Below are 16,877 nucleotides of genomic sequence, written 5' to 3' on the forward strand. Positions count from 1 at the left end.
CTCTTAAAAGAGGATGGGAGCACACTGCCGTATGCACAAACTACTTAGCACCCTGCAGGGCCAGTTGAGCCAGAGAATGAAAATGATGCTGTAGCCTGGTGGTTAACGTGCTCACTTGAGTGAGAGGAGACCAAGGATCACACTCCCTTTGCTGAAATAGATTATACAAAACAGAACAGATACAGGTGAAGAGTTTGAGACAGAGCTCCCCCATAGCCCAATGGTTAGGGCTCTCCTCCAGTATCCCAATTTCAAATCCCTTCTGCACTTCAGGCATACTGGGGAATCAAAGTGGGTCTTGCACATTGCACATAAGTCCCCTAACCACTGGGGCAAAGATTATAAAGAAGTAACCACCATCACCTCCCCTTGGTATTTCATGAATTCTTTACTTTGCTTTGCCCTGGAAAATGAAACACAAAGTTCTAGATCAAAATGAAATTAAAAAATTCTATTTGACATTGCCAAAATGTTTCCACTGTTTTGGTTCCATGAAAACTATTTGGAAAACTCTGCATGAGCTTCAGTCTGCGATTTACAGTGAATAAACTATTTGTCCGAAAAAATTTCACCAAGCTCTAATTTACACTCCTTACAATGTAGAATCACTCCTCTGAACTTGGATCAATAGTGATTCTGGATATACACGGGTGTAACTGAAGGCAGATTTGAGAGTGATATACCTGCCAAGCAGGCAGAAGGAGATTTTTACTCCTTCCTTTCTGCTGTTTTTCTCCAACACTTTCTCTTATATGTGAGTTACTGTCATTTTTCCACAAAAACTACCATGACCACTTGGTGCAAATTGCACTGATTTTTCCTTTTAAACCTTTTTTATTTTTTTGGTCACCTTATGCCCAAGGTCTGAGTTTGCTGCCTCCTCAATTGAATTTATACAAGGCCCACTCTGGAAATTTGGATGAACTTGTGACATTGTGCAGTCTATATGGGTTTATAAAAATATGGTGGTAAGTGAATATAATATAACTGGAATATGCTTCATGCAAAAGGTCTCTTGTAAGGTATCATTACAAAGTTTATAATCTACTGAGTATGATCATCGTATTTGTATAAATGTATCACTCTTGTATCTGGGACTAAAAATATGAAATATAACTGTGAGTGCCTATTGTAATTATGCAAAGTGTGGGCCATTAATGGTGGTTTGGAATCTTAATGGCTCCCATCAACCAGGACAATTGACTGGGGCTCTGTTTGCAAGCAAATCTTCCTGTGAGTCAGGCTGGGAGGAATGAAGGCTTGAGGTCTTACAGTGACGTGATCAGGTCATATGAACTGGAATCCATCTTTAACCTGGTGCTTTTCCAGTGGGGGTGTGTGTGTGGAAACCAAGGGAGAGACAAAGGATTCCCACCTTATACAAAAAGGGATGGAACAGAACAAAGGAGGCGAGCCGTCATGAAGAATTCCCTAGCTACCACCTGAGCTGGAACAAGAACTGTACCAGGGAAAAGAGTTGTGCCCAGGCCTGGAAGAGGTCTGGTCTGAGGAAAAAACTTACTGAAGCATCTCTGAGGGTGAGATTATCTGTATTCAGTTTGATTAGACATAGATTTGCAGGTTTTATTTTATTTTGCTTAGTGACTTACTTTGTTCTGTCTGTTACTACTTGGAACCACTTAAATCCTACTTTCTGTATTTAATAAAATTACTTTTTACTTATTAATTAACTCAGAGTATGTATTAATACCTGGGTGAGCAAAAAAATATGAATATCTCTCTATCAGTGTTATAGAGGGTGAACAATTTATGAGTTTACCTTGTATAAGCTTTATACAGGGTGAAAAGTATATATTTGGGTTTAGTTCCCATTGGGCAGCTGAGTGCTAATGGTGAGCACACTTCTGTGAGCTGTTTTCAGGTAAACCTGCAGCTTTGGGGCAAGTAATTCAGACCCTGGGTCTTTGCTGGAACAGACAGGAGTGTCTGGCTCAGCAAGACAGGGTGCTGAAGTCCTGAGCTAGCAGGGAAGGCAGGGGCAGTAGTCTTGGCACATCAGTTGGCAGCTCCCAGGGGGGTTTCTGTGATCTAGTCTGTCACAGAAGTTACTCCTGAAGAGATCAGAATTAACACCATTGACTTTAATAGGATTATTCTTTATTGACATGAGGTGTAAATGACAGAAGAATTAGGCCTATATACTTGAAATGAATGAGGTCACCTATATTCAGACTGAAGAAAGTACTTTTCCTTCCTTCAATAATCTAAATATCCATCTATCCCGGTATTAGCTCATCTATCTGTAACTCACGCACACTGAGTGTGGAGCTGTGTCCCCCTTGCTGGTGACTGGGCTGCATAGAGGTTGATGAGCGTTGGCTAACAGAGATAGCTTTTTTAGCATAGACAGTAGAGGTTCATGTGTTAAGTTCCAGATGTCTCAGGTCTAATTCCTGCAGCCAATAACCTATCCAAGGCCATGGTGCTTCATATCTATCTATTTTATAAGGTTTCCCACCACCATGGTGTCTGAGTGCCTTTTCACTTCCTTAGGAGGTGAAACATCCTGATGACATGAAAGGAAGAAACCAATCCACTGCAATTGAGTTCATACTCCTAGGATTTTCTAGTCTCTCTAACCTTCCAGTTTTACTCTTTGTGTTGGTCCTAATTACGTACATGATCATCCTGCTGATGAATGCTCTCATTTGCTGACCCAGCCCTTCACACCCCCATGTATTTTTTTTCTGGAACTTGTCCTTCCTGGAGATCTGCTACACCTCAGTTACTATCCCTGAAATGTTGGTCAACCTCCTCACCAGGGAGAAAACCATCTCATTTTCCAGTTGTGCTGCACAGATGTATTTCCTCATCTCCCTAGGTGGCACAGAGTGCTGCCTGCTGACCCTGATGGCATATGACAGATATGTGGCCATATGCCGCCCTCTGGTGTATACTGCCATTATTAACAAAGGTGTTTGCATACAGCTTGTGGGCATTGCATGGCTAAGCAGCAGCCCTGTGACACTAATGCATGTCACATGGGTATTTAATCTTCCCTTCTGCCCATCTAATGAGATTGACCATTTCCTCTGCGATGCTCCACCTGTACTTGAGCTGGTCTGTGGAAACACCTATATGATTGAAATTGAAGCCCTTACCTCAACTGTACTATTTGTTGTGATCCCATTTGCACTGATACTTTGGTCCTACATTTGCATTTTGGCCACAATCCTGAAGATGCCATCTGCTGAGGGGCGGCGTAAAACCTTCTCTACTTCCTCCTCACATCTCTCTGTGGTGGTCTTGCTCTTCAGCACGGCTGGTCTCACCTACTTCCAGCCCAAATCCAGTAGTTCACCCACTACCAGCAAATTCTTGTCCCTCTGTTACACCATCCTCACACCATTGTTAAACCCAGTTGTCTACAGCCTGAGGAACAATGAAGTGAAAGGAGCGCTAAGGAGAACCTTTGGCAGGATATTATCTTCCTGGGGACAGCCATGATTTTGAGATGAATGACTCTGGATTGAAACTTGCAGATCTGAATGTGACTCCAGAATTGGGATCACAATCTGGATCAGCACTGCCTTTGCAATTCAAAAAGATTCTTGAAAACTGGTTCCTCTTCATTAAGACTGTGTTGCACAAGTTAGCTATAGAATTGTTCTATTGTCCATCACTCCTTCTTCTGGGATGCTTTCTGCTGGTTTGGGCTCAGAATAGGACTCCGAGGAGTTCCCTCAAAGAACTCAGAATCATTCTACTCCTGCTTTTTGGCTCAGTTTGTCTGGGGTTTCTTTTAGCACTGATCAACAAAATTATCTCAAAAATGTTTTTTTCACAGAAAGGAAATTTTCACTTAAAGAGTCTGCTTTCCTTAGAAATTTTCCACTTTTTAACCAGGAATCCAAATCCTCCCCAAATATTCCTTTCTTTAGTTGGTTTTGGATATTTTTTGTTTTGTTTCTCATTTGCTGAAAAACAAAACTTTTTTGGGGGGGGATTTTTGACAAAAAAAAATGAAATTTTTCAAGGGAAAATAAATTCTGACCCATTGTGATTATTGTCAGAAGTGTGTTGTTGTCAGATGCTACTGGTGTGGTGCTCTGCTCTGCTCTCTCCTTGTTGGTATCACTCAGCTGCGTGCTGGTGTTCCCTCTTTGTGCTGTCCCAGCTTTGCGCAAATAGCTGACACAGCAGACCCGAAGAGAACCCCCAATGACCACAGAGTCTAGTAAGGTACGAAGGCACGTTGGCCAGGTTTATTGCCGTATGGACACAATTGCAGTTCCTCTGAGATTGTTACTCTACAGGGCATACTAAAAAAAGTGTCCCCGGTCAATGGACTCGGCTCAGTTAGTGGCGGGACTTTCCACTGCCCCCTCGGCCGGACAAAGACATCGCCCCAGGGATACATTTTTATACACAGGTACAAACAAGTTACACATCACTCCTGATGTATTGAGGTGCAGTCCCTCTACGCAGCAAGGTACAACCCCTCTACATAGTAAGGTGCCGCCTCTCACCTTGTACATGTTGGCTCGATCAAAACAACTCTATACATCATATTACCCTTTTGCCCCTGTCATTGGGATGGGTCAGTCTGTTCCTTGTTATCTGTGTGGAATGTGCAAGTATGTGAATGTTCTGGTCTCTAGTGTTCAGTACCTTTTAGGTACGTATCTTCTTGCAGCACCAACCCTTTCCTTGCCAGCTTCTGTGAGCAGGGCCTGCCTCTGGTTCACAGCTTCACTTTGCTTTATGATAGCAAAGTCTTGACCATTACTTTAGTTCAGGCCTCAGGCCTCATACTGGGCCTTTATCAGGGCCTTCACTTACTACAGTGATCAATTTTTTTGAAACTCTAATCAAACTTATTCACTCTAAAATTGGAGGAGAAAAAAAACATGCAGAAGAAGAAAATGAAGTGGTGGTGGATGCAGTCAGTAGAAAGAGATGTGGTACTGCCTTTAAGTTCTGGCTGTCTGTCCATCTAGGATATTTTTCTTATTGTTGTTCACTTATTGTAATGATTTATGTATTTGTTTATAATTGTATACATATCAAAAACTGACACCAAAATTTCACTGGTGTAAATGGGACCAAAGCTTCTGGATAAATTCAGTCATTGATCTGAGGAGTTGTACAGGGAAATATGTGTACAAACAAGCATATGCAAATAATGGAAAAAAAGAGAGAGAGAGAGATCATACTGTTTCTCTCTCCCTCGCTCTCTCTCCTTTTTTCTTGGTCAATAATTCAGATTAGGTGTAGCTCACTGCAGAAATTACAAAGTGCTCATTTCTAACCAATGAGAGTAAAATGTTCAAGAGTGTCTATTTAATTTAGGAGCCTAAGTCCCATGTGCAAAAGTGACATAGGTGCCTAAATCTCATCAGCCTTGAATGTTAATTTACAATATTTGTTAGTCTATTTTTGTCAGCCCTCACTGATTCTCTATCTATCTGTCTGGTCTCTGTCTCCTTGGTATTTAGGTAAGTCATTTATGTATGTGTGTGTATGTAGCTATGTGGTCAAATGTGTGAGATCCCATGTGTGTGTCATCAGCACCTTGAGTCATTCCTTCTTTCTCTCTGGCCCAATAGTTATTTAAATATTTATTGCAAAGTGGAACAACCTCAGCAGGATAGAGCTCCACCTGAAAATACCCTATAGACCAGTAGTTAGAGCATTCAGCTGGGATGTGGGACGCTGATGTTCAAACCATGCCGCTAGAATCAGGCAGAGTGCAGACTCAAACCTAGGTCTCCCACACAGAGCGTAAACTTGAAAGGATAGAGGTATTCAGACAGAGAACTCTCTGAATCTCTCTAGAGTTGTTCCACCTTGTAGAACTGATGACATATTCATCAGATCAGGGTAAGAATGACTGGTTGCACTGACTGTTTGGACAATCAGCTAGAAAGATGGAGCCTTTGGTTCTAGTCTCCATGCCAGTGAAAATACAATTAGTTTGCAAAGTGGAACAGCTTCAACACGGAATATTGAAAGCCACCTTCGAATACTGTAGTCCATGGATTAGGACACTACCCTAGGAAATGTAGGTAGCAAGGCATTGCTTCAGAACAGATTAGACAAGGGTCTGTCGCCATGAGGCTGGCAAACCAAGTGCCACTTCTGGCCAAGGCCATAGGCTAAGCTAAGAACTGACAAACTCAGAGCTGGAACCCAAACCAGCTCACCTGTATATCAGTTTTGTCCAAAATAGTTATTAGTTGTATAAGAATGAACTTAGTGTTTAGCCTCTATGAAATGTGTATAAATTACGGCATGCATTAATCTCACTTGCAATGTCTGTATCCCATGCTCTTAAGAAATACATACATTTTGCTTTTTAACTATGTAAAGGTTTGCTCTGAATCTGTGAACCCAGGCACATGAATCATCTCCCCCTGCCCATTCAGGAGGCCTATCAAGATTCAATGGCCCATTAAGGAACATTGCAATACCAAGGACCAGTGAATGGCTCTACCACACCTTGGAAATGCTACATGCCAGGGAGCAGCTCTCCTGGACTGGAAGGCCAAAAGTCAAAGATAAAGCAGGGTCACAATAATTTGTCATCTCTTTGCTGTTTGAGGACCAGAGGTATTAAACTAAGGCAGCTATCCCCAGGGGTTATGCCTGGATCTGCCCGGAAAGACATTTTGAATGGACAGATGACTACATCTCTGTCATCTTTAGGAATCATAGATGGTCACTCATTTGTGTGTATCTGTTTGCTTGCTTTAACCTGTAAACAACTCTCTTATTTCTTTTACCTAGTTAATAAACCTTTAGATAGTTTATTACGGGATTGGCTGCAGGTGTTTTTTTGGTGTAAGATCTAGGGTATCAACTGATAGGGAGTAAGCGACTGGCCTCTTAGGACTGTAAGCGACCTGAAAATTTTGTGATTTTTGGTGTAATTGATCATTTATCATGAAGTCTAGCTTGCTTGGGTGGCAAGATAGACTGGAGAGTCTAAGGGGAATGTCTGTAACTCCATGTTAAAACTGTTATAATCATCCAAGAGTTCATATTTGTTTCTGGGTTGGTGAAAGCTAATGACAGAAGACACCAACAGTTTGGGGTGTCTGCCCTGTTTTTGACAGTCCGCCCTGAGCTGGGCACCTACAGTCACAATCCACTCCAGGCAGTGCAACACCCACATTTTAGAGGTATATTCTAAGTATTAGGCTACTGGATTAAAAGGGGCCCCAGCACCTCCTCCTCTGGGTGGGTTTGCAAATGCCCGAAAACAAAAAATTACAAATTAAAATGTATGAATCTGTGAACAGTGTGTGGAGAGGCTTCCTCACAATACAGCATCATGGCCACTGAGAGTGTCCAGAGTGAGACAAAGAACAGCAGCATCACTGCCGAATGCTGTAGGTAGCGGCCAATGGAAGCAATTCAGCTCAGTGATGAACAGGACCTTCTTTGTTGAGGTCCACTGCTGGAGGTCATTTAAATTCCATTGAGTTTAACTCAGAGACTTGACTCTGATTCATCACTCCTGCATTATTCCAGCTCTATGGGCTCCATGGATTAAAATAGGTTTATATCAGCTAAAAGTGGAATAGCACATTTATGAATCTGGTTCATTTTTTTTCAGAGCATTTGAGATAATTCTACTAGGACTTCTGAACTCTGGGCCAAAGTCAGCAGTGGTAGAAATAGCATAACACCTCAGCAACCAATGATCATGACACAATTTCAGCACTAGTGTTTGTAACTCCTTAAGCGCTCAGATAATGAAATGTGATAAGAGTATGGGCCAGAATCTTGGTTGTTGTAAATTGGCATAACTTCACTCAAGATAATGCTTCATATCTCCAGATGGTGTAAATCAGTGTCTCTACATTGGAGGCAAAGGATGAGACATAGATAATAGGCCCTGTATCTATCTATCTACTGCATGTTATAATTGTTTCCACAATTATTGCAAACAACTCTAATCTCAATGCTTAATTCAATGAACTTCCATTCTCACTACTTGCCACTCTGACATTTAATCAATGGGGCAGGAAGCCCAGCTGATGTCAATCAAGGTGGCCCCAGTGGAGTCTATGGGCCACTTCCCTTGCTGTTGTACATCAGCAGAGCTCCATTGAGGTCAATAGGCCAGATCTCCAGCTTGGGTAAAGCAACGTAAATCCTCTGAAATCAACAGCCAGTTGCCCAGATCCCCAGTATAGTTCCATTGAAGTCAGTAAAGCCAGCGTTATAAAATGGAATTATGGAGATTTGAGAACATGGCCCATAGAAGTAATGCATGGTTGAGAGTTACTTCACAAGGAGGCATCTCTGCATAATTTCTGCCTTTGATCCAAATAATTGCTTCATGTAATATTTCCAGGGTGGGGAAAAGTTCAACCCATTGATGGGGTAGCCATCCCTTTGAGGGACTCTGGGACACAACACATACACACCCTAAAAACTGGATAGGAGCTTGGAGTGGGCGGATCAGATTTCATGTTTACACTCAAAGACTTTGAGGTAAGAAGGGTGCATGAAATTGCATCCCCATAAACACTAGGGAGAAAAATTAAACAGGACACCTGATGCATGGTGACTTGCTAGCAGAATGTTTATTTTCTGAATAGTTGAAATGTGAAATTCTCTAGGGTCATAGCAAAAGGGTCATCTAGGGAATAAATTTGTCCACTGTCATATTCCCAGAAAGCTTCAACAGGCCAATGTCTGCACTTTGCTTTCTCTTCTAAGGCAATGAATAATGTAATAGCCTGCAGTGATAAGTTACCACACTGGTCCTTCTAAGCAAGCACATTTATTCTTAAGGTGAAAGCATTACAGGGAACACATATAGAAAACAATGAAAGAATTTAAACACATGCTAAAAAGCTTACTAGAGATCACCTTAACTCCAATCTCAGGCTCTAGTAGGTGACAAACCTTCAAAAGCCACAGCTGTTTTTTCCCTTTGATTACAAGTTCATAATTATCTCAGATTCAGAACAAGAACAACCATGAATAGTTCATTCTTTCCTTTAGATAGCTTGTGCCTTTAATCTTAGCATCACATAATAAGTGATCAGCAGATAATACAATGGAATCACAGTCTCGGTGCTCTGAAAAAGCTCAGAATGAAGTTCAGCTAGGACTCTGGTGCAGCATGTCTCCTCTCAGGGCATTCTTTCACCAGGGCAAGAAGCCTGCTCTGCTTCAGTGCTTCCTGGGTCAGACCTTGGAGTGTTCCGCCCCCTGTTCACTCTGTGAACTCCCTGCAGCAAGTCTACCTGCATGTCACACCTGGAGAAGCCTTATATGCCCCCAAAGGACCCATCACACCAACTTCTCAGTCAGAAGTGACTCTCAGCCAACATTGTAAAACAGAAGGTTTTATTAATTGAAGGGAACAAAGCGTAGAACAGAGATTGTTAGCACAGAAATCATGAACTTTCAGTAAAGTCCATCTTGGGGGGACCCAGAGCTCCAGAGCCTTGGCCCTCCCCCCCGAGTCCCAAGCCAGGAGACTGGTCAGTTTCCAGCTGCCTGGGCTCAGTTCCACCTGTTGCCCCTCCATCATTTGTCTCTTTCCTGGGCAAATGGGTTTACCTGGCCTGCGCCTCTGACTTTGCTCTCCAGTGCCTCCGGCTGATTCTTGTATATGATGGGGCCTGGCCATCAGCTGCCAGGCTGCAGAGTGTCGGCCATACTCTGTCCCCAGGCAGCCAGTCAGTAGTCACACCTACCCTCTAGGGGTCCCTACAATGATCACACACCCTTATCCCACCACCTAGATACTTGAGTAATACATATGGGAAACCGAGGCACACATACAGTATTCAGAAAAAAAAAACATTAAGAATATTCCTATTTCTTCACATCTCTCCCACTTTCAAGACCAAACTGAGCAGGTCACTTTATCCAGTGACCTGGCAAAGTTCAACCTCTGCCCCCCAAGACAAAGCCTGGGCTATAACATTTTGGCACTCTCGTTAACATGGGTCACTTTTATATCATAATCCTGGAGGGTCAAACTCCACCTCAGCATCTTGGCATTAGCCCCTTTCAATTGGTGCAGTTTTTTAAGACTCCACAGCAGGGCCAGAGAATTGTCCACTTCTCAGAGCATAACTTAAAAAGGCTGAGTTAGCGCATAACCAGAGATAGAAATTTACATTCACCTCTTCCTAGAAATTCTTCAGGCAAACCACTTGACACAGTTTGCCTCTAAAGTCCATTATTGTCTGGCCCATTGTTCACTAGAGTCCTTTGAAGTTCAAAACCTTTCCCACGGTTCACATCCCATCTCCTCCCTGATGAGGGTATGTACAAACACAGCCCAAAATAATATACAAACTTTGAATTAGCACAATGGACTCCAAAGACTTTTAAACTTAATCCATTTAGGTTTTTTCAAGGATGTTGCAGCGACTTACCATATCTGTCCCATACACAATGCTTAAAGACCACTTAGAAACACATAATTGACTTGGCCTGTAGTGAAGCCTCCCAGAACTGTGTTCTGTTTACATGAGTTTTCATAATGCACACATCATCACAGTACCTTAGTGCTACCCTGTAGTGCATTAATGAACATCTCTGCAGTTAACTGGAGTCCTCCTGTTCATTTAGGAATATGAACCCCTGGAATGGGGAGAAAATATTAACCTATATTAAGAGGTAAAAAGGTTCTTGGTGAAGAACGTCTTGCTTAAAATTTTGCCCAGAGCTTCTTTTATCTCCTGGTTTCTCAGGCTGTAAATGATGGATTTATTATTGGGAAAACCACAGTATACAACACAGCAGCCAACATGCCCTGATACGGGGAAGATGCTGATCCCGGCCTTAGGTGCATATATGTGCCAGTGCTGATAAACAATGAAAACACAAGTAGGTGTGGCAGACAAGTGGAGAAGGCTTTATACCTGCCCCATACAGAGTGGATTCTTAGCACAGCAGAAAAGATGTGAATGTAGGACACAAATATTGAAATGAAGAAAAATAAACTCACCAAAGCACTTAATACAATAACCACAATTTCGTTAGCACTTGTATCAGCACAAGAGAGTTTCAGTAGCTGTGGGATATCGCAGAAGAACTGATCAACAACATTGGACCCACAGAAAGATAATAGGAAGATATTAGCAGTGTGGCACATTGAATAGATACAGCTGCTGATCCAGGAACCAACTGCTATCTGTGCACATGCCCCTCTGGTGATGATGACCCTGTAACACAAAGGATGGCAGATTGCAACGTAGCGGTCATATGCCATTGCAGTGAGAAGGGTCACCTCTGCAAAAGCAAAGGTGATGCCAAAATACAGTTGGGCAGCACAGCCAAAGAAAGAGATCAGCCTGGTGTTGTTTAAGGAGTTCACCATGGACCTGGGGACAGTGACGGAGATGTAGCAGACATCTAGGAAGGACAAGTTGCACAGGAAGAAGTACATGAGGGTGTGAAGGTGGTGGTCAATGGCTATGGCTGTGATGATGAGAAGATTGCCCACCAGGGCTGCCAGATAAATCACTAGAAACACCAAGAAGTGTAAAATCTGCAACTCCTGAACGTCAGAGAATCCCTGGAGAAGGAACTCGGTCACAGTGCTTTGGTTGACCATTTTCTGCTGTGTGGAGAGAAATTCAACAGTAAAAACCAGAGTCAGGGTAGAAAAGAAGAAAAGAGGACAATATGTGCACTTATTTTTCTGTAGAAAAAGTTCCTAGAACTAATGTGGAGGGTTTCCTTCTCTAATGTCAGACAGATCCAAGAAGAAAATACTAGCGACAAATTATTCTCAATGAAACTTTTATTCATATACTTTTTGTGTATTTAATGTTCATGATATGTCCTAGAGTGGCTTGCAATTTTCCCAAACTTATTTGCTCTTCAAAATGCCTCAGGATCATTTACATCTAGAGAAACCCATTGGGTCAAATTCTCTGCTACTGTAAATTTTTACCTTCTATAAAACTGTGTCAGCTTACATCAGCAGAGAATTTATCTGTCTGTTTTCAATATTTAAACTTCACCAGGCAATATCAATGTTAATTTTTAAACATTAGTATTACTTATTTATATTTTCACAGTTGCAAAAATGTATGAGTTTTAAGCATTTTTTCCTTGCACTTTATCTATTTAAATTTTCACAGTTGTGGGAAATTATCGGAAGGGTATCATACAATGAGGGGACAGACAATGCTTATTTAATTATATTGAGATTCAAAAAATTGAAGGTTTGTAACCATTAAAATTCAAATTGTTAACATCATGTCAAAATATACAAATTAACTAGCTTTTAATTAAAATTCTACTAAGTTCTCAAGTAGCATTTTTCTTATTTTACCTAGCTCTATCTTTTGATTGTTATCAATGGAAATATGTTTTGCTGGTTTGTGTGTTTATGGTAAAATTAATATTTACTGATATTTACCAGGAAATCTCTAACTCCTCCAGGCATGCTTATAATTCAATACAGAGGACATGGGGAAAAAAAGAATCATAATTTTTATATACAGTACACGTGGAACCACATTTCTTTGTAATTCTCCGTTCACTGAGATCTGGAAAGGAATACTGTCCTGTGATTGTGCCATCAATGATACCCGTGAAAGAGAATTGGCATGAGAATTGACTCTTGTAGATGCAATTTCTGTTGAATTGGATCTCCTAATAAATGTGTGCTTTAAGATTTACTGTAAATGAAACCTGGAATTGTTCTGTCAGCAAGGCAGAAATAGACTTGCATGTGCCCTGAAGAAAGCAGTCAAACGTGAATTGAATAATCTCTCGTTCTGTTCCCTGCTCAGCACCTGGACACTTAGGCTGAGATTTTTTAAAGCTGCCTAAGGGACCTTGATGCCCAATTCCCATTAAATGAGTGGGAGCTGGATGTGCAAATCCTTTAGGCATCCTTGAATATTTTAGCCTTAATCTCGAGGAAGAATTTACTGATTTACTGAATCTGTCAAATGAGGATAAACTTTTCTATCCTTCCCCTCCCATTCATCAGCCCCCTGTCGATCCATCTTCACCTGTACGCATCCTTAACAACTTCAACTGGGGTTTTCAAAGTTGCCTATGAGAGTTAGGGACTCAACTCCCATTGACTTCAAGGTGTTTAACTCCCTGTGTCCCTTTGAAATGTATTTCACGAAATGTTTAATGCTTTCTTTATTTCTTCAATACGTATCACATCCAAACTCACTTCCTATTCCATAAACCACCAAGATAGGAGCTCCTTATCCTGTGCTAGAAAATGACATGCCCAGAATATAAGAAACCTTCTTTCCTCTGCCAAGAAAAATACAATTCACTTGTTATTCTCTGGTAAAATTGCAGCCAGTGCACATGTATTTACAATATTATTTGTTGTTTGTCTATACTGCCAAAGAGCACCCATTAGCTGCGAGTCTCAGAGCCTACGTCAACTGACTTGGGCTAAAAGAGCAGTGTAGACATTCCCGGATGGCCTGGAGGACCAATTCTAAAACCCAGTGAAGTGAAATATTCTCAGAGCCTGGCTCCAGCCTGAACGGGAATGTCAACCTTGCTATTTTTAGCCACATAGGCTGAGACCCATGAGCCCCAATCAGTTGACTGAATCTTTGAAGCTTGCTGCTATGAGATATTTTTTTTCTTCATTTGCTGTATAGGCATACTCCTGGTGTCCAAAAAACCAGTGCTGTTTTTGGTGGAATAAACATGAGAAAAAGATGGTGGTGAATTGAGTCCCATTCTATCTAATTCTGTGGGGCACCTGGAACACAACACCTAGTGCTAGGCATCAAACAGAAAAATAAATGAAGGCAGAAGTGTGGAGGAATATAATTTTTATAGGTTGGAGGGACTTAATTGTGAGGAAAGTTTATTCTGTCATAGAATCATAGGACTGGAAGGGACCTTGAGAAGTCTTCTAGTCCGGTCCCCTGGACTCATGGCAGGACTAAGTATTATCTATACCATCCCTGACAGGTGTTTGTCTAACCTGCTCTTAAAAATCTCCAATGATGGAGATTCCACAACCTCCCTAGGAAATTTATTCCAGTGCTTAACCACTCTGACAATTAGGAGGTTTTTCCTAATGTCCAGCCTAAACCTCCCTTGCTGCAATTTAAGTAATTTGCTTCTTGTCCTATCCTCAGAGGTTGTAGAAGAATAATTTTTCACTCTCCTCCTTGTAACAACCTTTTATGTACTTGAAAAGTGTTATCATGTCCCCTTTCAGTCTTCTTTTTTTCCAGACTAAACAAACCCAGATTTTTTAATTTTCCCTCATAGGTCACGTTTTCTAGGCCTTTAATCGTTTTTTGTTGCTCTTCTATGGACTTTCTCCAATTTGTCCACATCTTTCCTGAAATGTGGTGCCCGCAACTGGACACAATAATTCAGTTGAGGCCTAATAAGCTCAGAGTAGAGTGGAAGAAGTACTTCTCATGTCTTGCTTATAACACAGCCCAGAATGATGTTCGCTTTTTTTGGAACAGTGTTACACTGTTGACTCATATTTAGCTTCTTGTGCACCATGACCCCCAATTCCCTTTCCGCCGTACTCCTTCCTAGACAGTCATTTCCCAATTTGTATGAGTTCAACTGATCCTTCCTAAGTGGAGTAGAATTTCATCCTATTTACTTCAGACCATTTCTAAAATTTGTCCAGATAATTTTGAATTATAATCTTATCCTTCACTTGCAACCCTTCCCAGCCTCGTATCATCTGCAAATTTTATAAGTGTATGCTCTATGCCATTTATAAATCATCCATCCATCCTCATAAGAAGCTATCTGTATAGCATTCCATCCATCTCCATAATTATCTATCTATCTATCTATCTATCTATCTATCTAAATCTGCTTTGTCTTTTACATAACACAACTCCATATTCTTGAATCAGACAGCACAGGACATCAACATATACCTTGGTAAATTATCCCACTAAAAGAATATTGATAGAAAGACAGATCTGGATGTCAGTGCAGAAATAAATTCAAGATTTACATTGGCTGGTGCTGAAATCAGAATCATGTTCAGTTACATGATAGGAAGCTTACCTGCTGGAATCCCAAGGTGAGATGCCCGTATTTTTTAAGATGTTATAAAACTGTAAAATGAAAATAAAACACTGAAATACATGCATTCCTATATCTTCCTGCCCCCCTAAGTCTGCGACCAAATTACTGATGACTGGGAAAGGGAGACTGACTCATAATGCAGCTGCTTAGAATTGGTTAATAATGTTGATTATAGTTCACCTGTTTCTTAATCAAAGCAAGCAATTCCCACCCTATCACTGCTCTGGAGTCACCATCAGGTATCATGGAAATATATTAAGACAAGATCTGCTTTTGATATGGTGGGTACCCAAGCCGAACCTTCATAGCAGTGAGCCACTGATGCCTTGCCAAGGAGATTTGTCCAGGAGATTTCTCTGACGTGTATCAGGGTTGTTATTCCCTGGAGGCCTGCAGAGCTCAGAAGCAAGGACACAGGAGGAATCTGCCTTGTAATCAAGAATAAAAACAATTAGATCACTAGGACTGGTCCAAAAAATTTCGAGTGAAACCTTTTCTTGTTGGAAAATAAGGCAGCATTGCCAGTGCCAAATGTTCAAAAATGTCTGCTCCCCAAAGTATTCACATTGGCTTAAAAATCTATCTATCTAGCTATCTATCTATTCTGAGGCCAGAAAGGACCATTGTGATCATAGAATATAAGGGGTCTATTCCTTTCCCCTTGGCCAGCTTTGTTGCAGATGGGGTCTATGGTAAAACTCTCTTTGATTTGAATGTCAATTAGATTGGGTCCTGAGTTCTCTATACACAATAGAGGTAGGCCTGTATTATATGGGAGGTGTGTCTACTTAATGTAATGGTTCCTTCCAGCCTTAAAATTTACAAATCTATGCACAGCCAGTGCAGAGGCTTCCCCACAATACAGCACGATGGCTCCAGAGTGTGTCCAGAGTGAGACAAGTAACAGAAGCATCACTGCCTAATGTTGTAGGTCAAGGCTGTGGTTAGATGTTAATAGATGTTTGTCTCTGTGTGTGTTTTTGGCTGCATGTGAGGGTCACCAGTCTGATTAGATGTTAATAGGTGTTTGGCTGCATGTGTGTGTTTCCTTTGTGTGTTCCCACAGCCCAGTGCATACAGCTGGCATGTCAGACCTTGGGTGAACCACCTAATGACCACAAGATCTGTTAAGGGACAAAGGCATTAAGCCAGGTTTATTGTCAACAAAGCACGGTACTAGTATTCAGTGGAATCCACTGGCATATACATGTATACTCATAACAACAGTGAAAGGTGGGACATTCCATTCCTCCGTAAGGCCAAACAAAGATACTCTATCTGAAATATATCTTTATATCTTGATACAAACATGATAGTACTGCCCCTGTGACATAATTACTGTAGTTACTTCCCCCTAACATGGCTAGTTATTTTTCATTGTCTTGTACATGTTGATTTAATTAAAACATTTTTATTACATACTATTATCCTAACTTTACCTTTCAGGAGGGGTCAGTACGTTCCTGTTATCCTTGGGGAATGTTTTTGTACCATCCTTAATATTGGAATGTTCTGGTACCTCTTCATATCAAAATGTGTTTGCATAAGTACTCTGTGACTAACACTTATAGAATGTGTATTTCTGCAATATTAGCCTGGTTCTTGACAGATTCTGTGAGCAGGTCCCTGCTCTATAAGAAAAAGACCCAAAAATCAGGACTGTCCCTATGAAATCGGGGCATCTGGCCATCCGAGTGGGAAATGTCCTTGTAAAGTGTACGAGAGCTGCTTGGGAGATGACAAAGGTACCTACAGACAGGAAGCAGGTGAGACTTCTTTCCACAGTTTCTGACTCCCTGATGTCCTGCAGAAGGTAAAGGACCCTGAGCTGGTGGGAGAGGAAATCTGCTCTCCTTGCCTGAGTGTGT

The 16,877-nt window shown here is 41.3% G+C and overlaps 1 protein-coding gene and 1 pseudogene across 1 annotated transcript; one reads left to right on the forward strand and one right to left on the reverse strand.

Moving 5' to 3' along the window:
• Positions 1-2,640: 2,640 nt before the first annotated feature.
• Positions 2,641-3,468, forward strand: LOC127030835 (olfactory receptor 10A7-like; annotated as a pseudogene).
• Positions 3,469-10,542: 7,074 nt separating this feature from the next.
• On the reverse strand, positions 10,543-11,557 carry LOC127030836 (olfactory receptor 14A16-like). The gene is made up of 2 exons (XM_050917559.1): positions 10,949-11,557; positions 10,543-10,581 (listed from the first exon to the last, which is right to left on the reverse strand). Exons 1-2 carry the CDS (start codon positions 11,555-11,557, stop codon positions 10,543-10,545), a joined length of 648 nt encoding a protein of 215 aa, XP_050773516.1.
• Between the last annotated feature and the right edge of the window lie 5,320 nt (positions 11,558-16,877).

Source organism: Gopherus flavomarginatus, chromosome 11, assembly GCF_025201925.1.
Source record: "Gopherus flavomarginatus isolate rGopFla2 chromosome 11, rGopFla2.mat.asm, whole genome shotgun sequence".
Lineage (NCBI taxonomy): Eukaryota > Metazoa > Chordata > Testudines > Testudinidae > Gopherus > Gopherus flavomarginatus.